The 19,737-nt window shown below is 41.9% G+C and overlaps 1 protein-coding gene across 1 annotated transcript in view; it reads left to right on the top strand.

Annotated features, from left to right (window-relative positions):
- Positions 1-19,737, top strand: part of LOC133403586 (probable helicase with zinc finger domain) — a 119,987-nt gene that overhangs the window by 64,000 nt on the left and 36,250 nt on the right. Inside the window, 6 exon segments of the mRNA XM_061678573.1 lie at positions 54-155; positions 6,014-6,192; positions 8,934-9,052; positions 12,136-12,281; positions 12,706-12,853; positions 15,474-15,657. Coding sequence (XP_061534557.1) covers positions 54-155; positions 6,014-6,192; positions 8,934-9,052; positions 12,136-12,281; positions 12,706-12,853; positions 15,474-15,657 — 878 coding nt within the window.

Raw genomic sequence — 19,737 nt, 5'->3', positions numbered from 1 at the left:
TTGCAGCAAGTGCAGTGTGTGATTTCTCTCTGGCTTGTCTTTTGTCTCAACAGGGTTCTGATCTGCACCCACTCCAACAGTGCAGCTGACCTTTACATAAAGGACTACCTTCATCCTTATGTTGAATCAGGCAATCCACATGCCAGACCTCTCAGGTATAGATATGCACACGAAAGACATGTTAGCTGAGGTACAATACAAACTTCTTTTGACTTTGGACATGCCATTAAGTTCTTATGCATATATTCTGAAATATTCGAATTTCAAGTGAAGAAAATTTTGGCCAAGTTATTTCTCCTAATAGTTTTCTGGTGTCATTTGTGCTAATGCAATCAGATTAAAGAAAATTCAAAAGCACAAAATACCTTATAAATTGACTTATAATAGGGGTGCAACAATACACAAAATTCACCGTTCAATACTTCAGTGTCATGGTTCGATATTTTGTTGATACAAAAAAAGAGAAATGTTGCCTTTTTTAACAAATTTTATTGAAATGACCAACATATAAAAATATTAATTAAAAAATCAAATGTATCTATCTGATGGAGAAATCACCCATCTTCTGTGGTGGATTCTTAGCAGCGGAGTATATTTTACAAATAGTTCCTGAAAAAATAAGTCTTACCATAACTATCCCAGCAACTGTGACAGAATTATCTTTATTCCTGGCATTGTCAATAATCACAGGTATAGTTACAGGTACATCTCAATAAATTAGAATAGTGTCAAAAGCTTACTTTAGATAGGTTGTTCAATTCAAAAAGTGAAACTCAGAGATGCACTGCACACACTCAGAGTGAAATATTTTATATTTTTCATATGTATAATTTTGACAATTATAGCTAACAGGAGACGAAAACCCTAAATTCACCATCTCTAGAAACTACAATATAATGTAACAATCAAGAAACTATGCAAATTATTTTTAATGTAGAAATTAGGCAGGAATTTGCCCGGTGAAAAGTATTTTCCCAAGTGTTTAATGAATCTATATAATGTATGAGTGCTGAAATAAATGGACTTTTGTACCACATTCTAATTTAATGGGATGTACCTGTACAATTGGTCGCACAAACCTCCGCAGCTACTGTTAGACCTTTGGTTAAATCATCAGTAGTGACTGCTGAAAGGCGTGTCTGAAGAATGTTGCTTTTCATCTCCCATTCCGCACTTATACAGTGCCGGCAGTCAAGTAGTTGTGCGTAGCTCTTGACGTCCAGCCGTCTCAGGTCAGAGCAACAGTGAGGTTTGCGATACAATCGGGGCTCATCTGTCCACTCCACAGCATGTTATGAAACCTAGTGTTGTCCCCAAGTTAGAAAAGGGTCGCATGTCAACAACAATAAAAGTAGCAATAGCCCGGTCAGTTTATTTTGCCCCGTTTTAATCATGCTGTCCAAATACGTTGGGTGAAGTTTGTAGGAGGCGTGCTCCTTGTTTTATTCTGGCACTTGTTTTCTCATTAGGGTGATGCCGACGTAAATGTGATGTCATGTTTGTTGCACACTAACGTAGTTAAGCATTGTGTGACACTTGCAACATACCGGTGTACTTTTGTCTATGACATGCTTGCCATCTCGGACATGCTTAACACTAAAACAGAAGTAGTTCCAAAGGTTAGGGCGTCATTGTGAATTTCTGAACGTACCCTTCCTTCGTCAGAGTATAGTGCATCTGCGCTCAACAATAAATAAGGTGTTAAGGTGGAGTAGCTTAGCACAGTGGTCACAGAAATAACTTGAATCTGACAAAAGGAATAAATAAAAAGTTATGAAAATTACCCAATGAAAATCAGACATCGCTTTTGAAGTGTGGTTCAACAGAATTATTTTCAGAAACAACCTCATGAAACAAGCCTGGACAAAAATGTCACCCCTAGAAAAGATTGGACATGTTCAAACAAGGTTTGTCCTTTAATTAGCATCACAGGTCTCCTCAGACTTTAATCAGTCAGTCAGCCTATTTAAAAAGTGATCACTGTCTGTTTGGTGACATGGTGTGTAGCACACTAAATATGGGCCAGAGGTAGCTAAGGAGAGTTATCTCATGAGATTAGAAAGAAATTAGAGACAAGCAAGTTAAAGGTAAGGACTATCAGACCATCTCTAAGCAGCTTCATGTTCCTGTGACTACAGTTGGAAATATTATTGAGAAATTGAAGTGCCAGAGGAGTGGATAAAAATTGCAGGAGGAAAACTGATGACACATTGAAAAAATGGATAATAAATCCATTGTAACAGAACAGCGACAGACCATTTCCAAAAAATTTGAATATCATGGAAAAGTTTATTTATTTCCATAATTCCATTCAAAATGTTAAACTTTAATAGATTCAGGGCCCACCATTTAAACAATTTCAAGTATTTATTTGTTTATTTTTACATAATTTGGGTTTCCAGCTTGTAAAACCCATGAAATCAGGAATTTAAAAAAATTATAATACTGTGAAGAAATCAGCCCAAATTTTGCAGGCTATATATTTGTTTTAAATTGAGGGTCACACACTAATCATCTACTAAACTCAAAGCACCTGCACGTTTCCCCAGGTGTCATTAAATAGCAGCAGTTTGGTTCAATTGTCTCTTGAGTGGCGGCCGCAGTCTATGGCGCATGGAGGTGAAGGCGCTGCCACAGAGGGAAGCAAGCCGGACTGCAGGTTAAACTCTGTAAAAGAGGATTCCGAATGCTGCTCCCGTCAATTCACCTCGCAAATCTACGTTCCCTACCCAACAAAATGGATGAGCTTCATCTCCGCACAAAGACCAGTAAAGACGTTCCGTCGCCATGTGCTTTACGGAGACATGGCTTTGTGAACACATCCCCGATGGCGCCGTAATGCTTCCAACTACACTTGTCAGACGACGTCAGGGAGTTATTGGGGAAAACAAAAGGCGGCGAGATATGCTTCTATATGAACGGAAAATTGTGTACCGACGTCACAGAGCTCAACACACACTGCAGCCCGGACTTTGGAGTCGCTGTTTTTGAACTGTAGGTCATTCTACTCGCTGTGCGAGTTTGCTTCATTCAACCCTCCTCAAGCTAACACGAATGCCGCAGTGCTAACGCTCGGTGATCAAGTAAATGCACTTGAAAAAAAGCACCCAGATTTTCCCCTCATTATTCTTGAGGACTTTAACAAAGCTAATCTCAACCAAAAACTCCCTAAATACAAGCAACACATTGACAGCCCTACTCGGGAAAACAACATTCTAGACCACTGCTATACTACGGTAAATGACTCAAACCGTACTAGTGTCTTTGAAACTTCAACTGGCAACCTAGATGAATATATGGACTGTCACATCCTATGTCAGTTTCTGTCAAGATGTGTGTGTACCAACAAAGAAATTTCACACGTTCAATAATAAAAAGCCGTGGTTCACTGCTGCCAAACTACTTAAGTAACTTCGCCAGGCTAAAGAGGACTCCTATCGAAGTGGGGCTACAGCCCTGTATAATTGCGCTAGGAACCAGCTCACTAAAGAAATTATCATCGCAAAGAGAAATTATGCAGAAAAGCTCGAAAAACTGTTTGCTGCTAACGACTCTGTCTGGTGTGGATTACAATCGCTAACCAACTACAAGCGACCATCCCCCCAAGCAGAGAACAATAAAGGACTAACTGACGACTTGATCAACAAAGCGGAAGGCCTAGACCTTGTGTCCCCATCCTGCCTCAAAGTTTGTGCAGACCAGCTTGCTCCAGCCTTCACACAGATCTGCAATAGATGTCTGGAACTGTGTGAAGTACCATCCTGTTTCAAACGCTCCACCATCATCCCAGTCCCCAAGAAACCTGCAATCTCGGGTCTGAATGACTACAGACCTGTCGCCCTGTCACCTGTGGTCATGAAGTTCTTTGAACGCCTCTTGCTGGACCACCTCAGGCGCGTCACGGGACCCCTCCTGGCCCCCCTGCAGTTTGTCTACCGAGCAAACAGGTCTGTGGATGAAGCAGTCCACTTCATCCGAGAACACCTCGACAGTGCGGGAAGCTACGCGAGGATCCTGTTCGTGGACTTCAACACCATCATTCCCAAACTCCTCCTCTCCAAGTTTTTCAAGCTCATGGAAGGCTCTTGCCTGCCATCTGCCACTGGATTTACAGCTTCCTGACCGGCAGGAAACAGCAGGTGAGGCTGTGGGACACCATCCACACGCATCACCAGCACTGGGGCGCCCCAAGGATGTGTCCTCTCACCGCTGCTCTTCTCTCTCTACACGAATGAGTGAACCTCAACGCACTCAGCTGTCAAAGAAGTTTGCAGATGACACCACATTCATCGGCCTCATCAAAGACTGTGACGAGTCTACATATCGACAGGAAGTGGTGCGGCCGACACAACCTGGAGCTGAACATTCTCAAGACTGTAGAGATGAACATGGACTTCAGGAGGCATCTTTAGCCATAGCTGCCCCTCACGCTGTCCAACTGACCTTCAAGTTCCTAGGAATTAGTCTCTCAGGACCTAAAGTGGGAGACTAACGTCAACTCCATCCTCAAAAAGGCCCAGCAGAGGATGTACTTCCTACAGCTTCTGAGGAAGCACGGCCTGTCGCAGGAGCTGTTGAGGCAGTTCTACACAACAGTCATCAAATCAGTCCTGTGTTCATCCATCACAGTCTGGTTTGGTGCTGCCACAAAAAAGTTTTTTTATGTCTGTAAAGTATTTTCTGTCAAATGGCTGTCTGTTGTCGTACTAGAGCAGCTCCAACTACCGGAAACAAATTCCTTGTGTGTTTTTGACATACTTGGCAAATGACACAATTGACACTGTTCCAGATGATCACACAACTAGTCACTTTAAATTGCTAGAGGACTCTGCATCATTTGCACATTACTCAACAAAAAAAACTAAATTGTATCGGCACTACCGGTGACCTTTGATTGCTCAGTGACTCTCCGTGCTGTGTTTTTATGTCTGTAAAGTGTTTTCTGTCAAATGGCTGTCTGTTGTTGTACTAGAGCAGCTCCAACTACCGGAAACAAATTCCTTGTGTGTTTTTGACATACTTAGCAAATGACACAATTGACACTGTTCCAGATGATCCACACTACTAGTCACTTTAAATTGCTAGAGGACTCTGCATCATTTGCACATTACTCAACAAAAAAAACTAAATTGTATCGGCACTACCGGTGACCTTTGATTGCTCAGTGACTCTCCGTGCTGTGTTTTTATGTCTGTAAAGTATTTTCTGTCAAATGGCTGTCTGTTGTTGTACTAGAGCAGCTCCAACTACCGGAAACAAATTCCTTGTGTGTTTTTGACATACTTGGCAAATAATTCTGATTCTGGACAATACTCTATGTTCTGGGGCTGCTTTGCTTGATCTTGCACAGGTGTCTGGAATCTGTGCAGGGTGCAATAAAATCTCAAGACTTTAAAGGTGTATGGTAGAGAGAAATGTGTTGCCCAGTGTCAGAAAGCTTGGTCTCAGTCGCAGGTCATGTGTCTTGCAACAGGATAATGACCCAAAACACACATCTCAAAACACCCAAGAATGTCTTAGAGCAAAACCGACAATTCTGAGATGGCCTTCGATGAGTTCTTATCTAAATCCTTTTGAACATCTGTGGAAGGAGCTGTAACATCACCTCTGGAGAAAGCACCCTCATTAAGAGGGGACTAAAAATACCTACTGAGAGGTCTCTGAAAGTTACAAAAATAATTTTATTGCAGTGATTGCCTCAAAAGGTTGTGCAACAAAATATTAAGTTAAGGTTACCATCATTTTTGTCCAGGCCAGTTTCATGAGTTTTTTTTTTCTTGTTAAAATAATTGTTTATCCACAATTAAAAAGCAATGTCTGATTTTCATCTGTTAATTTTCATTAAATTTGTATTTATTACGTTTGTCAGAGTCGTTATTTTTGTGACCAGAGTTCTTCTTTCATTAACAAAGGGGTTCCAACAATTTTGTCCACATAATATCCATATAATCAGTGATCCCCAACTGGCCAAATGTTGGTTTGATTCATTCATTCGTTTTTTCTCTTTTTCTAGGGTATACTTTAGGAATCGCTGGGTGAAGACGGTCCACCCAGTGGTCCAGCAGTACTGTCTCATCGCCAACACACAGGTCACTTTCAAAATGCCCACAAGGGATGATATCCTCAGGCATCGTGTGGTTGTGGTCACCCTCAGCACTTCCCAGTACCTCTGCCAGCTTGACTTGGAGCCTGGTGAGACACATTTATCTCATGTTTCAATAAAATCAATTGGTCAGGTAGGCCTGTCGCGAATGCATACAGTGGGGCAAAAAAGTATTTAGTCAGTCACCAATTGTGCAAGTTCTCCCACTTAAAAAGTTGAGAGGCCTGTAATTTTCATCATAGGTATACCTCACCTATTAGAGATAAAATGAGAGAAAAGAAATCCAGAAAATTGCAGTCTGATTTTTTTATTTTTATTTTAATCATTATTTTTTAATTTATTTTTTTTTCATTTTTATTTTAAGAATTAGCAGATTATGGTGGAAAATAAGCATTCGGTCACCTAAAAAAAGCAAAAATTCTGGCTCTCATAGACCTGTAACTTATTTCTTTAAGAGGCTCCTCTGTCCTCCATTCATCTGTACCTGTTTGAACTCATCAGTATAAAAGACACCTGTCCACAACCTCAAACAGTCACACTCCAAACTCCACTATGGCCAAGACCAAAGAGCTGTCAAAGGACCCCAGAAGAAAAATTGTAGACCTGCACCAGGCTGGGAAGACTGAATCTGCAATAGGTGTATGCAGCTTGGTGTGAAGAAAGCAACTGTGGGAGAATTATTAGAACTTGGAAGACATACAAGACCATTAATAATCTCCCTCGATCTGGGGCTCCACGCAAGATCTCACCCCGTGGAGTCAAAATGATCACCAGAACGGGGGGGGGGGGCCTAGTGAATGACCTGCAGAGAGCTGGGACCAAAGTAACAAAGGCATCAACATCAGTAACAGACTACACTGCCAGGGACTCAAATCCTGCAGTGCCAGACGTGTCCCCCTGCTTAAGCCTGAAGTTTGAGCATTTGGATGATCCAGAAGAGGATTTGGAGAATGTCATATGTTCGATAACACCAAACTAGAACTTTTGGGTAAAAACTCAAGTTGTCGTTTTTGGCGGAGAAATAATGCGGAGTTGCATCCAAAGAACACAATACCTACTGTGAAGGTTGGGGGTGGAAACATCATGCTTTGGGGCTGTTCTTCTGCAAAGGGACCAGGACGACTGATCCATGTAAAGGAAAGAATTAATGGGGCCATGTATCGTGAGATTTTTGAGTGAAAACATCCTTCCATCAGCAAGGACATTGAAGATGAAACGTGGCTGGGTCTTTCAGCATAATGATGATGATCCCAAACACACCGCCCGGGCAACGACGGAGTGGCTTCGTAAGAAGCATTTCAAGGTCCTGGAGTGGCCTAGCCAGTCTCCAGATCGCAACCCCATGGAAAATCTTTGGACGTAGTTGAAAGTCTGTGTTGCCCAGCGACAGCCCCCAAAACATCTTGTTCTTTCGGGTATGACCCACAGCTCGTGACCAAAGGTGAGGGTAGGAACGTAGATCAACCAGTAAATCGAGAGCTTCGCCTTTCGGATTAGCTCCTTCTTTACCACAACGGATCGTTACAAAGTCCGCATCACTGCAGACGCTGCACCGATCCACTGTCGATCTCCCGTTCCATTCTTCCCTCACTCGTGAACAAGACCCCAAGATTTTTGAACTCCTCCACTTGGGGCAGGATCTCATCCCCGACCTGGAGAGGGAACTCCACCCTTTTCCGACTGAGGACCATGGTCTCAGATTTGGAGGTGCTGATTCTCATCCCAGCCGCTTCACACACTGCTGCGAACCTCTCCAGTGAGAGTTGGAGATCACGACTTGATGAAGCCAACAGAACCACATCATCTGCAAAAAGCAGAGATGAAATACTGAAGCCACCAAGCCGGACCCCTCTATGCCTTGGCTGCGCCTAGAAATTCAGATGGCAGACAGTGTGGGTGAGCGGTTTGCTGATGTCAACATTGTGGATCGAGTGGCCCATGGTGGCCGTGGGGTTATGGTATGGGCAGGCGTATGTTATGGGCAATGAACACGTGCATTTTATTGATGGCATTTTGAATCCACAGCGATACCGTGACGAGATCCTGAGGCCCATTGTTGTGCCATTCATCCATGACCATCACCTCATGTTGCAGCATGATAATGCACGGCCTCATGTTGCAAGGATCTGTACAACATCCGTTCTTGCATGGCCACCATATTCCCCGGACATGTCACCCTTTGAGCATGTTTGGGATGCTCTGGATCGGCGTATACGACAGCGTGTTCCAGTTCCTGCCAATATCCAACAACTTCGCACAGCCATTGAAGAGGAGTGGATCAACATTCCACAGGCCACAATCAACAACCTGATCAAGTCTATGCAAAGGAGATGTGTTGCACTGCCTGAGGCAAATTGTGGTCACCCCAGACAGATACTGACTGGTTTTGTGACACCCCCCCCCGCAGATCCCCACAATATAACAAAACTGCACATTTCAGAGTGGCCTTTTATTGTGGCCAGCCTAAGGCACACCTGGGCAATAATCATGCTGTCTTATCAGCATCTTGATATGCCACACCTGTGAGGTGGGATGGATTATCTCGACAAAGGAGAAATGCTCACTAACAGATTTAGACAGATTTGTGAACAATATTTGAGGGAAATGGCCTTTTGTGTATGTAAAAAAAAAGTTTTAGATCTTTGAGTCCAGCTCATGAAAAATGGGAGCAAAAACAAGTGATGCATTTATATTTTTGTTCAGTGTATATACCTCACCTTGAAAGAACCAAAACTGTATTACATAAGAGCAGCACAGGCTTTGTCAGAATAAAATTGTGCCATTGTCAGTCACCATTTAGAAAATGTAACTGTTTGTCCATCCGATTCAGGCCTGTTCACTCATATCTTGTTGGATGAAGCTGCCCAGGCCATGGAGTGTGAGACGATCATGCCTTTTGCCTTAGCTAGCAATACCACCCGCATTGTGTTGGCTGGAGACCATATGCAAGTAAGTGCCAAAATAAAATCGTACTGCAGGATATCGATTTCTGTTATGTACATTTGTATGACATCTGAATTTTGCTGACATGCTGAGATTTCCTCACTCTGTCTTGCTTCCTTAATTAATCAAAATAACTTGCAGATATGAACCGTAACTTTAAAAAAAAAAATCAAAACAGAACTGCCTCGATTTAGCTGTCTCTCAGCCACAGGTCGTATGAACTTGAGCATCGGTGAAGCTTTCGAAGTCCACTTATGGATTTAAAACCTTATTTCCTCATTTCCTGCTTTCTAGACAGTGCAGAGGATTACCAGTAGTTTGTGGATGAAAACATTGCAAAATTCCACACTGCAAATTTGTTTTAATTACTTGCACACTCTCTTTAGAGCAAATAAAAGTGGATTCCAAACTGCATCCACCTGTGCAACAACTATGCCTCATTCACTTATATTGCATTGCTTTCTTTTGTCTTTCAAATTACTATTCTGTTGTAATTGTTTAAATGTACGTACAGTTGTGCTTTCATCTTTTACATACTCTGTCAGAAATTGTATTCTCCAAAGTCACCCAAAACATGTAAATTTGACACATCATGCAGTAGAGTTTTGTTAACAAGGACAATGAATGACATTTTTTTTTTTTTAATCACATAAGTATGTGAAATCAGGCTTCAAAATGGTCAAGAATAGAGAAATCTTTCAGCTTGCAGACGCTGTGGGCTTGTCGCTGAATGCTCTGAAAACCCCGCCACCCCCGAACTTTCAGCTGTCAATCCAATACATGCCTTGTCTTACGGCTCCTTAGCGGGGAGAGGAGAATTTCCAGTGACGCACATTGCACTGGCTCTCATGGGCTGAAGAGAATCAGCCTCTGAGCGGTACAACGCGCTGCTATGGCCGCCGAAGGATTCACCATATCTGGTCGCAGCAGTGGGTTGCACAGAGGTCCCTTTTTTTTTCTTTTCCCCCCCTCCGCCTCTCCTAGCGATGTGCGGCTTGCAGCTGTGTGGCTGGTGACCCTAACGCTTTTCCGCCGGAGCTCTGGCGGGTACTCTAACCGATGTCGGGCTTGGAAGGGGATCCCGTCCGGTTCACCAGGGCCTTGCAACACAGTACGCGTGGGGCCAGACAGACGGCAGAGAGACGAGCCCAAGTAGCACAACAAAACACGTTACACTTCAGGGAAGGTGTATTTTTTTACGTTTTGGGCATAGTTTGATGGTCAGTTGCACTCTTTACTAGTAGTAATGGCTCTAGTTCTTCATGCTGAGCAAAGAGGCAGCCTGTGGGACAGGACGCGTCGCTGACTACCGTGGCAGCTCAAAGCACTTTGTCGGCGGCCACGAGAGTCATGTGCAGTCGGGCTCAAAAGGAGAGAGAGTAATTTAAGGAAGGGAAAACAATAAATCAAAGTAACCAGCCAGGGTACATAAAATCCAATATATTGGGGGGATCTTTCTGATATTTTCACAGGTTGAAGTGAGCATAAATAGGAATTTCCATACATTTTGGTGACGATTGGTCGCAGTTTTTTTTTTTACATTAAGCGATGTCAAGCTTTTCAATAGCGGGCGCCCCTATATAGAGAACAAATGCTGATAACGACCATAAACTCCCAAATATTGGGGCAAAAGTGATATTTTCAGAGTTTGAAGTGGGCATAAGTAGAGATGTCCACATAAATTTTGGTGACGGTTGATCGCACTTTTCGCCAGCCCACCTGGAAAGTGGAGTAATTTAAGGGGGAGGGGGAACAACCTGGGGTGATGCGTCGTGTTGGTCGTGGCCGCTCACAACGCACCGTCTTCGGATACGAATGCGCTGATGACCTGCTAAAGAGGACCGAGATGGGAGGATCATTAATGTGGCGCAACTGAACCAAATGAGTGTTCGGTGCTTATAAAATATTCCCGTGGTCAAACTTGTGTAAGGAATGTAAGGCAAAATGAATTTTCGCGTCCGGTGTGAACGTAGCATTAGGAATAAGGAAGTGGCAATTCTGCCGAATGACCACTGCATGGAATAAGGGAGCTTGGTGTTAATATAGTGGGGGGATGGCTTCATGCCAGAAAGTATACTCCCCAGCTCGCTGTTGTCATGGGGCTAGTTTTTAGCCCCACCCAAAAATTCTGGCCAGTTGAGATGGTGAGTTTTAAGTTTCAGTGGGTACGGAAAGTATTCAGACCCCCTTAAATTTTTCACTCTTTGTTATATTGCAGCCATTTGATAAAATAATTTAAGTTCTTCTTTTTTTTTTCTTCCCCCTCAATGTACACAGAGCACCCCATATTGACAGAAAAAAACAGAACTGTTGAAATTTTTGCAAATTAAAAAAGAAAAACTGAAATATCAGAGACAGAATTGTGGCAAGGTCAAATTTGCTGCAATATAACAGTGAAAGACTTCAGGGGGTCTGAATACTTTCCGTACCCACTGTTTATCTCAACAATTCAGTACCCAATTCTCATTCTTTGACAACATTTTCAGTACTTCAAATATTTTAATGTATTTCGAAACAAAACATGACAATGACTTTGGGGGTACTGTAAAATGAGTGATTTAAATATTTGTTTCTCAAGAATTAAATTAAACTATAACGCATTTTAGAATAGCACAATAGTTAGACAAAACATAGCAAAGACAATTTGTTAGTCCCTGTGTAGTCATTATTCATATTTTCCCAAGAAATTGCCAATATTGCAGAAATTCTGCAAGTGTTTGAACTTATGAGCAGAACTGTACTTGTGTTCCGATTTTAACTTTGTAGCCGTGTTCAGCGTTGTCAAACCGTTGAATTGTCTGTTCATATCTTAATCATGACTGCATAGGGTTTGCCATCTTTCAATTTCTATTAAAAAAAAAAAAAAAAACTACATTGATATAGTAGTCTTTTGCTACTTTGGTCTTCTTTTTTCCAAGGTTGCCATCTTCATGGTGTTCAGACCTTAGGTGCCATCATGGTATAGCATATGCCAATGAGACTTGTCAAGCTTGATAGTAAAAAGATTAAATTTTTCTCGACAAAGAAAGATATTGTAGATAATTAAAATTACATATCCCTTCTATTCCTCTTTCCTTTTTTATTCACAGCTCAGTCCATTTGTGTACAGCGAGTTCGCCCGCGAGCGAAACCTGCACGTGTCCTTGTTGGACAGACTGTACGAGCACTACCCTTCTGAATTCCCATGCCGCATCCTTCTGTGCGAGAACTACCGCTCCCATGAAGCTATCATCAAGTAGGTGTGAGCCCTCAGCACACTGGCCTTATGATAGTGGCGGAGAGATGAAATGCTGAGAGGGAGAGAGAAATGGTCTGACTTGGGTGCTCAGAGTGCTTTGTCTCATGATTAGGGCAATGCTCAGAGTTGTCTTATTTCAGATGCTGTCAAAAAGCTACAGTTTTGTGAAACATTTAATAAAGAATACAAAGTTGTAAGTTGACATTAAGTTATAAAGCAAGGTCTTTTGTTGGTTTTAATATAAGCATATATTGTTACTTTTTGTGTCACCATGTATACAAATGTCAGATTATGAACCTGAGTGGATGGCTGATGACCAGGGAAACTAATACAAAATTTATATAAACTGGCTTTTAATTCATTCAGTTTACATGTTCATTCTTTTTTTATCATATTCCTTCCTATTGTCTTCTCAATACAGCTACACGTCGGAGTTGTTTTATGATGGCAAGCTGATGGCAAGTGGAAAGCAGCCCTCTCACAAGGACTTCTATCCTCTAACTTTCTTCACTGCACGAGGAGAAGATGTCCAGGAGAAGAACAGCACTGCCTACTACAACAATGCTGAGGTATTGAAGAAGAGTTTTTTTGGTTTGTTTTTGTTTTTTCTCTGATCAAGATAATCGTCAGTGTGACATACCGGATGTACACTGGGCATTGAAAAATATCGTCAGCCATGCATTTCATGATTCATTTCTTGATTTATTACTGGTCGTAGTTGGCATTGAGGACTAACGGTGTTAGTCATGAACTCCCCCTAAAATAATAGACATAGACTCACCACTGACCCCTTTCAGCCAATTGCACTAAGGATGTTCCATGAGCCACTGCCATATTAATTAACCCTAATAAAGGACAGTGCGTAACTGTTAACAACAGGAAAAAACATTTAGGGTTTTCCTTCCTGGGCTTAAATAAAGTGGAATAAATTATTTGCTTTGGCCTTTACAATCGTATTGTCATATGTTAGCAAATTATTAATATCCCTACCTCCCTTTGGTGAGTGAAAGGAGATGACAGTGAAACCTGGAAGGGCATGATTGTGTGCAACGGCCTACCCGATCAGAACCCGAGTGGTGTTCTGTTATTAGACTTCTATGCTCACCGTGGATTGTCCATAACGAACACCATGTTCAAGCATCAGCATCGCCCGGAGTCCCTAAAGGCTCTGGATGTTGTGGGGCTGTCCTCGTTGACACGCCTCTGCAACATCGCATGGACATCAGGGACAGTGCCTCTGGATTGGCAGACTGGGGTGGTGGTCCCCCTTTTTAAGAAGGGGGAACGGATGGTGTGTTCCAACTACAGGGGGATCACACTCCTCACCCTCCCTGATAAGGTCTATTCAGGGGTGCTGGAGAGGAGGGTCCGTCAGGAAGTCGAATCTCAGATTCAGGAGGAGCAATGTGGTTTTCGTCCTGGCCATGGAACGGTTCACGAGTGAGGGAAGAATGGAACAGGAGATCGACAGGCGGATCGGTGCAGCGTCTGCAGTGATGCAGACTTTGTATGGATGCGTTGTGGTAAAGAAGGAGCTAAGCCACAAGGCGAAGCTCTCGATTTACTGGTCGATCTACGTTCCTACCCTCACCTATGGTCACGAGCTGTGGGTCGTGACCGAAAGAACAAGATCCCGGATACAAGCGGCCGAAATGAGTTTCCTCCGCAGGGTGTCCGGGCTCTCCCTTAGAGAGAGGGTGAGAAGCGCGGTCATCCGGGAGGATCTCAGAGTAGAGCCGCTGCTCCTCCACATCGAGAGGAGCCAGAGGTGGATGGGGCATCTGATTCGGATGCCTCCCGGACGCCGCCATGGTGAGGTGTTCCGTGCACATCCCACCGGGAGGAGACCCTGGGGACGACCCAGGACACGCTGGAGAGACTACGTCCTTCGGCTGGCCTGGGAACGCCTCGGGATCCCCCCGGAAGAGCTGGATGAAGTGGCTGGGGAGAGGGAAGTCTGGGCGTCCCTGCTAAAGCTACTGCCCCCTCGGATAAGCGGTAGAAAATGGATGGATGGATGATTACATTTAGTTAAACCCACAATTATATAGTTTGAACACTTAGAGTGCTATGAAAAAGTATTGGCCCCCTTCTCTAATGCTTATATTTTTGCATAGTTTCCACACTTTAATGTTTAACATCAAACAAATGTGGAGTGGCTGGCCTACAAAGATTACCCTAAGAGAAGAGCAATGACTCATCCAGGAGGCCACAAAAGAACTCAAGACAACTTCTAAAGAACCGCAGGGCTCCCTTTCCTCAGTGAAGGTCAGTGTTCATAACTCAACAATAAGAAAGAAGCTGGGCAAAAATGGCATCCAGGGCAGAGTTCCAAGGTGAATACCACTGCTGACCAAAAGAACACAAAGGCTTGTCTTACATTTACAAAAAAACAAACAAATACAAAAAACATATGAATGATTCCCAAGACTTTTAGGAGAATATTATATGGACTGACGAGATGGAGGTTGAGCTTTTTGGAAGGTGTGTGTGTGTCGTTACATCTGGCGTGAAAGTAGCACAGCATTTCAGAAAGAGAACATCATATCAACTCTTAGCTCCTTCAGGACCTGAACAACTTGCTGTGATTGATGGAACCATGAATTCTGCTCTTCAACAACAAATCCTGAAGGAGAATGTTCAGCCGTCAGTTTGTGACCTGCAGCAGGATATAGATCCAAAACACACCAGCAAGTCAACTTCTGAATGGCTTAAAGAAAAAAAAATTTAAATGAAGGTTTTGGAGTGGCCTAGTCAAAGTCCAGACTTGAATCCAATTGAAATGCAGCGGCATGACCTTAAAAGGGCCATCCATGCTCGAATACCTTCCATTTTTCTGAGTTCAAACAATTCTGGCAGGAAGAGTGGGCCAAAATATCTCCACAGAGGTGTGAAGACTCATGGCCAGTCATAGAAAATGCTTGATTTCAGTTGTTGCTGCTGAGAAATACCCAACCAGTTATTAGGTTTAGAGGACCATTACTTTTTCACACAGGGTCAGGTAACTTAGAATTGATAATCGTAAACATTAAAGTGGGGAAATTATACAAAAATATAATAATTTGAGGAGGGGGCCAATACCTTTTCATGGCACTGTAGCTTTCCTGTACCACCTGTTAACTTCAGAGGCTTTTTCTTTACCTTTTTTTTTTAAATGTTGTTTTTTTTTTTTTTTTTTTTTTTTTGCAGGTGTTTGAGATTGTGGAGCGTGTAGAGGAGTTGCGCAAGAAGTGGCCAGTAGCTTGGGGAAAGCTGGATGAGTGCAGCATTGGAGTGGTTTCACCGTATTCGGACCAGGTCTTTCGCATTCGTGCTGAGCTCCGAAAAAAGAGAATGCATGAGGTCAGCGTGGAAAGAGTGCTCAATGTCCAGGGTGAGATCAAGTCTTTACTAGGTTACTATTGTCTGTTGGATTTGCCTGACTTGAATGTTAGTCTTCATAAACACAGCATTTTCAAAAGCAGACTGACTTAGGGCTGGGTGACAAATCAATATATATCGCAGTAGATGTAATCAATAACAATAGAAAATGTGTTTGATAAAACGCAGTTAAACCACAAGTCATTCCCTGGGAGGCTACAACAGAGGCTTTAGGGCTCTTTTCTTTTTTTTCCGGATCGCTGTCAATCTATATAGAGGCAGTAGAAGCTAGGAAGAGACTTGAGATCTTGGCTCAACCTCTCGACCTATCACCGCCCAGCTAAGCAAATTAGGTTACTTCATCAAATGGATTAACTCTTTTCTAACGTAGAAATAACCTGTTGAGTAACATGTACAGTAGCGATTTAATGTTTTGCAATCGTACCTCAGAACTTCATCACCAAAAAAAAAAACGCCATGCACTGAAATGAAAAGACGAGTGTGACAGCACGAGAGGGAAGGTCACGTCACTAGTTTATCAGTGGACATGGATTTTTTAAGTCTGACGTGTCAGGTGACCGATGATGTCTGTAAACTATGCAAGATTATCGTCCCTATAATGTCTCTCTAAACATGCAACTCTCTAAATCTCAGCCTGCCTCTCATTCATTAGAGAACATCAACATCAAACCACAGGCATCATCATCTGTCTGTCAAGCCAGCCGCCACAACATTTGTTCATACTGCAATGCCCACACAAGTGGTCAAGGATGAACGGAATTGACAATGCAATTCCAGTCTAAGGATGGGAATTGATAAGATTTTTCCGATCCCATTTTCAATACTGCTTAACGATTTGATTATTTTTAGATTCTCTTGCCGATTCTCACAATTGTAGTCCGGGGGAGAAAAAAATCTTCCAGGGCACTTTAAAAAGCTAAAGAAAATAATTTAATTAATATATTGGATGTATATGAGGGCTACACGATTATGGCCAAAATAATAAAAACGAGTATTTTGATCAGTATTGTAATCACGATTATTCTTCGTTAGGGAAAAACCTTTATTTGTATTGCACTACTTTTCAAGAAACTATAATTTTTCAGTGCAACATGAATTGTTAAATAAGAATAAATGAAAGATAATAAAAAAATAAATGTACCCCAAAAAATTCTATGAAATGAAAGCAGGAATTCTGAACTTTTGTCTCATATTCATCTTTTGATCTGAAACCCAAATGTCTTCAGTATACAACAATAACAAAGGAATTGACCTTGCCGTTTCAATACTTTTGGAGGGGACTGTAAATATGCTATTACAAAGTATTACTATTACAAAATTACGTAATGGAAGCAAATACAGTTCATGCAATGTCAGGCTGTAAGCACCAACTTTTCATTTGAAAATCCTCGTCAGTATAGTGTGACTTGTCAAGGAAGGGTACGTCTCCGTTTTTGTGCTTGATTGGTCAGTCGTGCCAGCCGAAAAGATGAAGTCAAGGCAGACGCCTACGATTGTTAATTGTGTCTTACTGTGACACGCCACCTCTCCGCCAACATGCTGAGAAGGCCCACTAAAAGCTTCATATATTACTACATTGGACATCAATGCCATTTTAAGCTTTTATTTTGAAGTTGGCAACAGAGCACAGTGAATGAAGCAATGACGCCTTAACGATACGTTCGCCCCCTGGTGGCTGGCTGACTAGGTTGCGGGCATTGCTGCAAATGAAGCATTTATGCAGCAGAGCCTGTATTTTAAATATAAAAAATCGCAGACGATCAGGCTCATTTAATCAAAATCGCAGTCACGATTAAAATTCGATGAATGTTGCAACCCTACTGGATATTATATCCAGGCTTCTCATGATTAATGTGCCGCGGTTTGGGTTGTTTGCAAGTTCCTGCGTTGTAAACGAATCCTGTGTATCTTTCAGCATGTGGCGTATCTTCTTCTGCCCTCCTTGAGCGTGGTTTAAGCTGTCTAATGACACCCCAGTTGAAGTTTACTATAAAACAATACTCACAACAAAGAGAATTATACACATTGTATATTTAAATACAAGACACACATCGTTTTAGAGATCGCCAGCTTAATGCTAACACTCAATGAAAACCTTATTGGCTAGCTAGCTAAAATTAGCTTTACATCACGGGAGGGATTTATCTTCATCCATCCATCCATCCATTTTCTGAGCCGCTTCTCCTCAAACAATGAATATTCCCACATAAACACGAGTAATACATACAGACAGGTAATGTAACAACACTCTCAGGTAGGGCTGTGTAATTATATGATCGAGATTGGATAAATTTCACGTCGAGCTCGGTGATCAGCTGTGTATGTATTTGCTCAATCGAACGTAGCGGGAATGTGTGTGATGAAAGCCAATCAGTCGTCCTTTCTTGTTCCACTTCCGTTTGCAAGTTGTGGGAGTAGCGTAACTTCTTGTGCATAATGCACAATTTTTTTCTCAAAAAAACCTTCAGTTTCCAGTAGTGCACATTTTACATAGGTATACAAAAAGTAAAAAAAAATCCTTCATATTAAAATGAGCTATACTGATAAATAACATCATTATGATATATACAGTGGGTCAATAAAATACTTAGTCAGCCACCAATTGTGCAAGTTCTCCCACTTAAAAAGATGAGATGCCTGTAATTTTCATCATAGGTATACCTCACCTATGAGAGACAAAGTGAGGAAAAATAACCAGAAAATCACATTGTCTGATTTTTAAAGCCTTTATGAGCAAATTATGGTGGAAAATAAGTATTTGGTCAATAACAAAAGTTCATCTCAATACTTTGTTATATGCAAATCAGCATTCTTTCTCCTCCAAACACGACAAGTTCAGTTTTTACCAAAGTTCTACTTTGGTTTCATCTGGCCATATGACATTCTCCCAGTCCTCTTCTGGATCATCCAATTGCTCTCTACCAAACTTCAGACGGGCCTGGACATGTACTGGCTTAAGCAGGAGGACATGTCTGGCACTGAAGGATTTGAGTCACTGGCGGCATAGTGTTTTACTGATGTAGCCATTCTTACTTTTGGTTGGGATCATTCATTTTGACCACACGGGTGAGATCTTGCGTGGAGCCCCAGATCAAGGGAGATTATCAGTGGTCTTGTATGTCTTCCATTTTCTAATAATCGCTCTCATAGTTGATTTCTTCACACCAAGCTGCTTACCTATTGCAGATTCATTTTTTGGTCTTGGCCATAGTGGCGTTTGGAGTGTGACTGAGGTTGTGGATAGGTGTCTTTTATTCTGATAACGAGTTCAAACAGGTTCCATTAATACAGGTAACGAGTGGAGGACAGAGGAGCCTCTAAAGAAGTTACAGAAGTCTGTGAGAACCAGAAATCTTGCTTGTTTGTAGGTGACCAAATACTTATTATCCACTTACCACAATACTTACCCCTCCCACTTGAGCATTGTCACATGAGCCGACTTGCGATGTAATGAAAACTGGTCATGTGTCGGGATGGTACATTAAATTCTGGTTAATATAATAATAATAAATAATAATATACTACTAATAATAAAACAAAGTTAACACGCAACAATAAGATGCACGGGGGGGAAAACACAAAAAGTCTATCATTCACATCATTAACTATTTAGGGGATTAGGGGACTAACTGACATAAAACAGCATTTTAACAACTATTCACGGCGACGCTAGGCATGCTGGGAAATACGTTGACACTGCGTGGTGACGTCATCGTTAAAACATGGCGGTTTGCTATCAGAGTATCTCCCAGCATGCCGAGCATCGCCTTAAATACTGCTGTCTTCATGGGGTTTTGCATCTCTGTGAAAAGGGTTCTTTAAATAATTTTGCCTGAATGCTGAAAAAAAAAAATGATACTACACTATTCTCATTTCATTTAAACATGGTCTATGACCAATATACCTTGGCAGACCATGTTGGATACCTCTGTTTTAGATTATTCTAATAAATTGTGGTTATAACATTTTATATGCATGTATCGTATCATTGTGGAAATAAGTTTTTTATCAGAATGTAATTGTCATTTGCAAAAATGAAAATTGTGATTCATTTTAAGTCAGTTTAATTTGC

The sequence above is a fragment of the Phycodurus eques genome, chromosome 6 (genome assembly GCF_024500275.1).
Source record: "Phycodurus eques isolate BA_2022a chromosome 6, UOR_Pequ_1.1, whole genome shotgun sequence".
Lineage (NCBI taxonomy): Eukaryota > Metazoa > Chordata > Actinopteri > Syngnathiformes > Syngnathidae > Phycodurus > Phycodurus eques.
The sequence above is the reverse complement of the archived record's forward strand: the minus strand, read 5'-3'. Positions and strand labels throughout refer to the sequence as shown.